This window comes from Mastacembelus armatus, chromosome 24, assembly GCF_900324485.2.
Source record: "Mastacembelus armatus chromosome 24, fMasArm1.2, whole genome shotgun sequence".
NCBI classification, from domain to species: Eukaryota; Metazoa; Chordata; class Actinopteri; order Synbranchiformes; family Mastacembelidae; genus Mastacembelus; species Mastacembelus armatus.
The window spans coordinates 9,903,325-9,912,725 of NC_046656.1; the positions used below are offsets into that span (position 1 = coordinate 9,903,325).

Consider the following 9,401-nt stretch of genomic DNA (forward strand, 5'->3'; position numbering starts at 1 on the left):
AGACTATTAGGCTACAGCAGTCTTCTTGCTTGCAGGTTCACTTTCAGGTTTTTTGTTCCCAACAACAATAACCTCCTGGCACTTTGAAAATAGGCCCTTGCTGTCCTTCAGATAATCAAACCGCCAATTTCTACTTGGTTATCAGCAGCTCCATCCACTTACAACACATCTTCTTGAGATTGACAGCAAGAGCCCTAGTAGTTTAAGTCAGTGGTTTTTAAACTTTATGTGTCCAAGTCACACTAAAGGGCAAGCCCAAATTTCAAGGTGCTAAATTGCCTCTATAAAATGTATTATCACTCTTTATCACTAAACAGTTAAGGTCTAAGGTCAAATACATTTTTATAAATGACTATATTAATCATGAAACTTTTAACAAAATAATGGAAGAATTCATTTGAGACTTGTGATCATCAATCTGTCACAATATTAAAGCTCAATAGAACTGAAGAGAGAGATTTGCAAAAATTACCTGTTGTCACTAAATCCCACAGCACACCTGGACTTGCTTCACGGCACACCAGTGTGCCACAGCACACTTTTAGTGAACCACTTGTTTAGGTATTCATAGATATCCAGAACTGGAATTCTTTTTTTATGCCATGTATCCTACTGTATGTGTGTGCTGTGTGCACAGTCATTGAAAAGTCTTTCTTGTTTCACTCTCTTTGAGATCAAAAAGTCACCAATCATTCATTTCAGACTGAAAACCTTTTGGCAACCTGCACAAAACTGTAGCAGAAAAATATGTAGCAGCCTCCACAAGATTCAAGCATTCTGCTGTGGGAAGTGTTAATGTCAAGGCCTGCATGTGACCTATTGTGAGTGTCCTAGTCATCACGAGCTGACGGTAATATGAAATGACACTGACATATCTCTGGTTTTGCTGTGCTCCTTTACTGTTGTGATTCATTCTGGGCTCTCTCTCACTGAGGAATGCCGTCCAAGAATTGCTGGTAGGTGAGACTGTCTGCCCTTTGACCTGTGCGGCTCTTCTTCTCCAAGAACAGGCCCATGCTGTCCCGCATGGGCTCAGCAATGCTGCGACTCCACAGGGTCTCTGTGATCCCCAGAAGCTTGCGCACGTGACCAGAGATGACCTGCAAGGCGCACAGCAGGGTTGAGCCCTTTGATAAAATGTATGTTTACAGACTAGAGTCTTCATTTAATAAGAGCATCTCTCTGAGAGTGAGAGCGTCTAGTGTTTCAAGGAGATCCCACCAAAACTCTGGCACCATGCAAAAGTTGGGGGGGGGGGTGTCACACTCCTTAATATAAATGCAGATGAACCAATATAATCTAAACATAAAATAGAAGTATATACTCTTCTTTACTGTCTCTGTCTCAAGATCCTTCATTATAAGTTTACACTCACAAAGAGACCTATTCTTTTTTTGTCAGTTTGATGTTTCTGCAATAAAGCAGAGCTGAATACATAAAGACACTTTTAGCCAATTTAGCGATGACCTGAGGGAGAGATAAGAAAAACAGCAGCTTAAACTGTAAACAGCCTGCATGTGATATGGCGGATTTGAGGTGTTTGCTGGCACAACTTTAAGTGGATGTCACACTGTTCAAAGAAAAAAGTGTACAAGTGCCAAATGGGATGTGAGCTGGCACAGACTAGATACCACTTTTCTGGTCCACTTAAAGCTTACTGGAGAGACATTTGGAGCACAATTGAGAAAGCAACTATAATTATTTCTACTCAAGGTTAACCTTCTTGTTTTTCTAAATGAAGCTATTACTTTAACCAGTATATAGTCAAAACAAACAAAAATGGCTATGCATTTTGCAGTAGTATGTAATGCAACGCCTAAACAAACAAATAGTTTTTAATAACAGATGGCAAGGGTAGATCATATAGGACTGCAGTTTTTAACAGTGTCATCATTACCCTGGTGCTACTTTGCCTGCTCAATTTCCACCGAAGACTGTGTGATCCTCCGTCCTTTGATATGTAAACAAGTCTCCTTAATAAGAGCTGTTTTTCTGAAGGCTAGAATCAAAAACTTGACTTTCAGCCTTTTTAAAAATACCTGAATGTCTTTAAAATCGGTGATTCCAAGTCTTGGCAGATAGATACAATTGACATAAATGAGCTTTCTTCCGGTAATGAGGTTATCCGTGAAACAAGCCTGCGACAGAAATCAATAATAAGGTCAGGGCAGTGAGAAACAGTAACATGAAGGCTGACAGGCTGACAGTTAGTGTTATGTCTGTTGAATAAATGTGACCCTACTTTGTAATGTGGAAATCCTAAAGATTCAATCCACATCGCAACATCATGACAACTCCACTGTAGGAACTCCATGGTGCCTGTAGACATGTTGCCATGGAAACTGTTACCTGCCGCTAGTTGCCTATAGCTAAGTGTTTTCTTCACCAGCAGAGCGAAATTTTAGTTCGTTTTATATTATATTAAAATAAAGGTGGATTAGTTACGGCAACAAGGCAACATGTCCGATATTTAAAAAAGTTTCCTAAGAAGATTTTTATAACGCTTACTCAAGTAATAATGTAGTTTATAGGTACAGCCAATCAGATTCTTGTAATATAGGGCGGTTGGTGCATTGTGCGAAGTGATTGGTTTTTAAATAGGTACGTCCCGCCCACACTTTACGGAAACACCAAATGCCGGCCGTTTTAACAGATTAACAAACCATCTGCTCGGGTGCTAATCACTGAGTTTGACGCTGATATGATTTGTAGATCCCCTTGCAGCGCAGCATATAACCCCACCCTCAATTCTCCTCCCTCAGCCTAAGTTGTCTTTGCTCTCGGGCATGTGGTGGGTCGGTTGAAGGGCTTCGAAGCAGAAACAGACAAACTCTCCACAATGGCAGCAATTCTCCGCCGGTCTTTACTGAAACTGAAGGTATGCTGACACTGTTCAGGGCAGTTGGCTTTGTTTGACACGTATACAGCTCAGAATAGACACCAACCTGTTCGGTTAACTAGCTAACTAAATCCTAACACAACACAACGCATTCCTTCCTTATTCAACAACCACTTAATATTTATATGGCAGTTAGAGTTGAATGGGTCAGGGCAGGTTTTATTTGCACCACCTGAACAGGAGGTGACAAGTGAATGCAGCAGCCTCCTCTCACTTTGGGCTGTCATTATTCATTAGACCTTGGACAGTGACTTTAAAATGAATTGAAGTGGACTAACGCTGTGGTGTTTTATTTCTTGCAGGTCCCCCTCCAGCAATGTCGCATGTGTTACTCGTCAGTGGTAAGAGTTTCATTAGGTATATGCACTCTATATTTAGATGCTGAGATGCGTCTCAATCATTAATCTGGGACAGACTGGCCGTTCAAATGGTAGTCACCAGACTTTGGTGCTGCTTTTGGGATGTCTAATCAAAGAAATGCCATAAACAAACAGCAAAGAGCATCATATGTCAGAGGCTACTTTACAATATGTTACTTAATGAACCTGTTCAATTAGATGAATTACAATAAGTAAGTTAATCATTATCTTAAGCTAACACAAAGTGACTTCATACTGAGTTAAAGTTATTAGATGATAAAAGATAAGCAGGATGTGTTAATGTGTAAGGGGATGGAAACAGATTTTATATTTGATTTATTATTTTATTATATATTATTGCATTTTTGCTTTAAAAATATTCAAATAATTAGGTGATTCATTGTTTTTCTGTCCTAACTGTTGCAGCTCTAGTTGTTATAGACTTTTGACTACATTTTGACTACAAATTTATCATTTTTCCAGTGGATACACAATATATACTCAAAGCCTGCATTGAAGTAATATGTGTTATGGGACTGGGACACAGCTAATGTATCATGACAGACCCACTGAACCAGCAAGACCTGAAAATGAAAAACCAATAGCACAACTAAGAGTATGGGAACTAAAGCAATCTCAAAGGAATGCCAGAAAATCACTATAGATGTTGTGATGATGGATGGATGTCCTCAGTGACCTTAGTAATGATGTAACGAGGCAGGAAGGCATTTAATCATATGCTTCTGTGATCTTCTAGCCCACCACCAAGCTGTTCATTGATGGCAAGTTTGTTGAGTCCAGCACGTCTGACTGGCTTGACATTCACAACCCTGTAAGTATTTAAAGATAAACTGCACCCAGCCAACACACAGCCTGCAGTAAGACCTTTACTAAAAGCTGGCTGCAAATTACCAGTGCAGCTTTGTAGTACCAACTTGTGAATATTGGATAGGGGAAATAAGTCTTGATTTGCCAATTTCTAATAGCCTAATTTGTAAAGTGAGACAAATTAGAGCTCAGGCTACACAGCCAATCATGTTTTATGTCTTCCAAAAAGGCCTGTCCTGCTGGTGTATAGCTTGTCTAGTATAAGCCTCTAGAATGGCAGTGATTAGTGATTATAGTGTCTACATTTGTCAGAAAAAAAGCCAAATCTGTAAAGGATAGACAACCTTATTAATACTAACATATTAATGTACATGCAGGGATATCAAGTAATAACTTCTGCTGTTCATTTTGTACTGATGGTCTTTTCCTCCTTAGGCCACTAATGAGCTGGTGGGACGTGTTCCCAAAGCTACCCAGGAGGAGATGCTGGCAGCTGTGGACTCGTGCTCCAGAGCCTTTCAGTCCTGGTCTGAGACCTCCATTCTCAGCCGGCAACAGATCTTCCTGCGCTACCAGCAGCTCATCAAGGACAACATTGTAGGGTCATTTGTCACTTGCTTATATGCCTGTGTCAGAGTAAATGACTGACTTAGCTGATTTTTTTGTTTTTTTGTCCTTATGTTTTGCTTGCTAGTCTGAAATTCATCCTCTGTTGTTATTTCCTGTAATATTTCAGAAAGAACTGGCTAAAATGATCACCTTGGAGCAGGGCAAAACTCTTGCTGATGCAGAGGGAGATGTACTTAGAGGACTGCGTAAGTAACACATTGGCTGGGCTTTTAGCTGCATAATGTCGTTTTGCAATGATTAGATTGGAGTATTGGTGAATATATAGCAGAGATCACATTCCCCTGTTGAAACTCTACTGTATCTGCATCTCCTGATGAAAAGTCCTTAGCTTTGGCAACCCTTCATCCCTGGGTAAGAGTCTGACACTAAGTGGCTGCAAGGTGTTCGTTATTGGAGTGTAAGCAGACACTCTTTTTAAAAGTGTGATTCACTTTTTAAATTACTAATGGGACCAAGGTTTAGTAATACTGGCTTCTGGAGGCCACAGCTGCTTTTCATAAGCCTTTTTAAAGCATTTAGTTATTAAAAAACAAGGTTATACTGACAGTATTCATGGCAAAGTGTGATTACCTTGTTTATTTTTCTTTCTTTCTGTAAAGCACTCTACAGCCCCTGCTTTTAGGTGCTTGCTATATCAAGATAGTTTTGCAGTTCTCCTCTCCTTCACATCGGCTGACTTGCTTAATCAAATATTATGTTAAGAATGGTAAATTCTTTCACACTGAATAAAAGGCTACATCTATAAATGCTATAAATGTGCTGCCAGTGTGTGATTTCCTACAATACTAGAAACATTGGTGCTCAAATTTTCTATTAGTTTATTCATAGGGAAAATAAATAATTTTTAATAGGTAAGAGGCTGAAGTATATTATAGACAATGCATTTTAATGCATAAATTGAATCATCTTATGTTAAATAACTCATTCTTCCATTCAGAAGCTTTCATTACTTTATGTAGTCATATTTTAAATCAGTTTATCACTGCACTGTTGACTGTCTTGTTTTTTTTTTCCCACCCCTCTATCCCAGAGGTGGTAGAGCATGCTTGCAGCATTACATCCCTCATGCTGGGGGAAACCTTGCCCTCCATCACCAAGGACATGGACACATATACCTACCGCCTGCCCATTGGAGTGTGTGCTGGCATTGCTCCTTTTAACTTCCCTGCCATGATTCCTCTGTGGATGTTTCCTATTGGCATGGTTTGTGGCAACACCTACCTGATGAAGCCCTCTGAGCGGGTCCCAGGATGCACCATGCTCTTGGCTAAAATGCTTCAGGATGCAGGGGCACCAAATGGTACACTCAACATCATCCATGGCCAGCATGCGGGTGAGTGTGTGTCCTGCTGTGCATCCAGAAGCACATGATCTCTATGAGTGAAACTGGTGAAAGGTCCTAGGATGATTGCAACACTAATTATATACCCCCACGATAGTCTGTGCAGTCTGTATTTGTAAGTAATTCAGTTCAAATGTTTGAAGCAGAAGGATTTCAATCTCAGTATCCAATGCCTTCCATTTTGCCCAAAGAGTGCAGCAGAACAGAGGATTTACATTATCCATTTGTATCTCTGTGTAGCGGTGAACTTCATCTGTGACCATCCAGCCATCAAAGCCATCAGCTTTGTGGGCTCCAACCGGGCTGGAGAATATATCTATGAGCGAGGCTCCAAGAATGGCAAGAGAGTGCAGTCCAACATGGTACATCAGAACTCACAGTATTCATTGGAACACATTAAATACCATGTCACTACCATGACAACAGCTCAGCGCTCAGCTGTCAGTCATTAAGATTTGTAGCATATGTGATTAGCACTGTGCTGATTCTCATATACCACAGTCCACAAGAGAGAAAACCCACAGACTCAAGTCCTATATTTTGCATTTCAGGGTGCCAAAAACCATGGTGTGGTGATGCCTGATGCCAACAAAGAGAACACTATCAACCAGCTGGTGGGTGCCGCCTTTGGAGCAGCTGGCCAGCGTTGTATGGCTCTCTCAACTGCTGTTTTTGTAGGGGAATCTCGTGAATGGCTCCCAGAGTTGGTGCAACGTGCCAAATCACTACGTGTAAATGCAGGTAACTTTAGTAACATTAACATCAGTGATCATGTCAGCGTGAAAATAAATGTTGATTGCGTTTTGTAAAAAATGTTACATATATGTGTTCTGAAGGCGATCAGCCTGGGGCAGATGTGGGTCCCCTGATTTCCCCTGAAGCCAAGTCCAGGGTGGAGTCTTTGATCCAGAGTGGTGTGGAAGAGGGTGCCAAGTTGCTGCTGGATGGGAGAAATATCCATGTCAAAGGATATAAAAATGGAAACTTTGTAGGACCCACCATCCTGAGCAATGTTACGGTGAGATGATTGGAATTAAGCTGAGACAGAAGGTGCAACCTGGTCACCTTTTTTTAATTTACTTAAACATAAACATAAAAAAAGTACATTTTTGTTGAGGATAAAACATGCCATGAATCGAAGAACTTATTTTTAGTAGAGTTGGTTTTGAAGTTATAGTCATTTAGGACAAAACCAATCATAAGAACTTTGAATCAATTAAGTATGTTTGACAGTCTGTTTATTTAAATTTGTTACAGGACGCAGTGTTTGCGTGTTTTGAAAGCTCAAAACTTCTGATCTTATTTTTGTTATCTTGTTCTGCAGCTCTCTGGACAGTATATGATGAGGACATAAGAGTAGTTTCCAAAGTTAATAAAATGCATGTACCCCTAAGCCTAAAAGTTTGACCACTGTGAATTTTGGGAACTTGGGACTGATCCTAGAAACTTTTTACGTGCTGGTACAAAATGTACTCTTAATAATACCTTGTGGCGTTCCTGCTGTAAATGATCTGAAACGCTAAAACTCTGATGTGTTTCTTTTTTTTTTTTTTCTTAGATGGACATGAAATGTTACAGAGAGGAGATCTTTGGACCGGTCCTCGTCGTCCTGGAGGCTGACAATCTTGATGAAGCCATTTCTTTAATCAACAGAAACCCCTATGGCAACGGCACTGCTATTTTCACCACCAATGGAGCCACAGCACGCAAATTCACACATGAGGTGGATGTAGGCCAGGTGAGAGATACTTTTATGCAAGCTGAATAAAATGACATAGGAGATGAGAAGAGCATTTGATCTGCTATTTTGGCCCTCAGTGGGATATCTGTGTGAGACTTTAATGTAAAGTAGGAGTATTCATTGGAGTGAAGCCTTGATATATTAAAGGAATCATGTTGTGAAGTATTCATAAAAGTGATCAACCTAATGTGAAATTAACTATTCATTTAAACCAAAATGTGCGTCTGGGGGGGAAAGGCTACTATGTTTTTTATAAATTTTTATTCTTAAAAAATGGAAAAAATGCAATTATTACTTTGCCACCTTGGAATTGTGTCAGATTTTATCTGCTAATACATAGATTGCATAGGATCATCCCATAATGTCCATTAATGTAGCAAGATCTAATGTGCAGTGGACACAAGTAGAGCTGCAACTGAATTTTATTTTCTGTTAACTCACTGTTTATTTAAACAATTGATTTTTGTCAATTAAACATTTGTTTTATACTTTCTATTTAAACACCTACAGTAGTTACATTATGTAATTTTTTATATGTGTTTGTACAGATTGGTGTGAATGTGCCCATCCCTGTGCCCCTCCCCATGTTCTCCTTCACTGGCTCTAGAGGTTCATTCAGAGGAGACACAAACTTCTATGGCAAACAGGTAAATAATGAAAAGCAGTGTGCCGTGTATTCATGATGCATTTCATGTGGAAACTATGTGGAAACTATGGGTGGCTGGCTGACTCTGCAGTTCTCTCTTTACCACCAGGGCATCCAGTTCTACACTCAGATCAAGACGGTGACATCACAGTGGAAGGCTGAGGATGCCACCTTGACGAGCCCAGCTGTCACAATGCCAACCATGGGACGCTAAGCTAAATCAAAGGTGCATCCCTCAAACTTCACTGACTTCTCATTTGCCTTAAAAAGAAGCTCAAGGAGGGATTCCAAAAAAGGTCACATGTCCTTGGGAAATATTCACACGGGATTATATGTTGGTATTTGAACATTCTGCACAATATTATTGCACAAAATACAAATGCAATGCAAATTATGCCTAATTTGGCAAGAGGAGAGATGAATTGGACTTTTTCAATGAATGGTGCTGAGAATCTCCTCATGACTATTTTTATGCCTGTTTTCTCTTGTTTAAATCCTGTACTGATCTGGTAAATTGTGATTATATCATGGTCGGTCATTTTTATGACCCTGTGTTTGCTTTATTTAATTTTTAAAACCTAAAAGATTAATCTGAAGCATAAAGCATATGTCTCTGAAGAGTAATAGCAAATGTCTTCCACCAATGTTCCCTATGGTTCTTTAGCTTGTTTTGTAGCGTAGATACTTGAAAAGTTGATATAAATGGAGCAGTTGCTACACTGTAGTTCTGTCACTCCAGTAAACCTGATTCATTGGTTGCTGCTCATGTCCTCCAGATGCATATTCTTACTGTTCACTGTTCAGTGGAGGGATAATTCTCTTCTGTGTGTCAGTTTGAGGTTCACAGTTTTGTATTGTTATGCTTTTTTGTTCTGATCCTGAACACTATAGAGGTTAAATACACATCACATGCTCGAAATAAGAAATCAACACTGAAGAAATGAATGGGATGAAAT

The 9,401-nt window shown here is 39.8% G+C and overlaps 2 protein-coding genes across 2 annotated transcripts; one reads left to right on the plus strand and one right to left on the minus strand.

Annotated features, from left to right (window-relative positions):
* Nucleotides 1–896: 896 nt before the first annotated feature.
* On the minus strand, nucleotides 897–2,332 carry LOC113137625 (sterile alpha motif domain-containing protein 15). Its single transcript, XM_026319421.1, has 3 exons — nucleotides 2,243–2,332; nucleotides 2,040–2,138; nucleotides 897–1,100 (listed from the first exon to the last, which is right to left on the minus strand). Exons 1-3 carry the CDS (start codon nucleotides 2,327–2,329, stop codon nucleotides 927–929), a joined length of 360 nt encoding a protein of 119 aa, XP_026175206.1. The 5' UTR covers nucleotides 2,330–2,332; the 3' UTR covers nucleotides 897–926.
* A 379-nt stretch (nucleotides 2,333–2,711) lies between these two features.
* On the plus strand, nucleotides 2,712–9,208 carry LOC113136889 (methylmalonate-semialdehyde dehydrogenase [acylating], mitochondrial-like). The gene is made up of 12 exons (XM_026318002.1): nucleotides 2,712–2,878; nucleotides 3,202–3,240; nucleotides 4,016–4,090; nucleotides 4,522–4,683; nucleotides 4,823–4,901; nucleotides 5,747–6,049; nucleotides 6,299–6,420; nucleotides 6,610–6,799; nucleotides 6,895–7,076; nucleotides 7,617–7,796; nucleotides 8,348–8,446; nucleotides 8,555–9,208. The coding sequence occupies exons 1-12, from the start codon at nucleotides 2,840–2,842 to the stop codon at nucleotides 8,657–8,659; spliced, it is 1,575 nt and encodes a 524-aa protein (XP_026173787.1). The 5' UTR covers nucleotides 2,712–2,839; the 3' UTR covers nucleotides 8,660–9,208.
* Nucleotides 9,209–9,401: the final 193 nt, after the last annotated feature.

Bases quoted from the DNA above. Each gene is read 5' to 3' on its own strand.
- LOC113137625 (XM_026319421.1), bottom strand. From the start codon at position 2,329: ATGTCTACAGGCACCATGGAGTTCCTACAGTGGAGTTGTCATGATGTT. The intron at 2,139-2,242 runs GTAGGGTCACAT...TTTCTGTCGCAG, and splicing joins TAGGATTTCCACATTACAAA to GCTTGTTTCACGGATAACCT. The intron at 1,101-2,039 runs GTATTTTTAAAA...TGCGCCTTGCAG, and splicing joins CCGATTTTAAAGACATTCAG to GTCATCTCTGGTCACGTGCG.
- LOC113136889 (XM_026318002.1), top strand. From the start codon at position 2,840: ATGGCAGCAATTCTCCGCCGGTCTTTACTGAAACTGAAG. The intron at 2,879-3,201 runs GTATGCTGACAC...TATTTCTTGCAG, and splicing joins GGTCTTTACTGAAACTGAAG to GTCCCCCTCCAGCAATGTCG. The intron at 4,091-4,521 runs GTAAGTATTTAA...TTTCCTCCTTAG, and splicing joins GGCTTGACATTCACAACCCT to GCCACTAATGAGCTGGTGGG.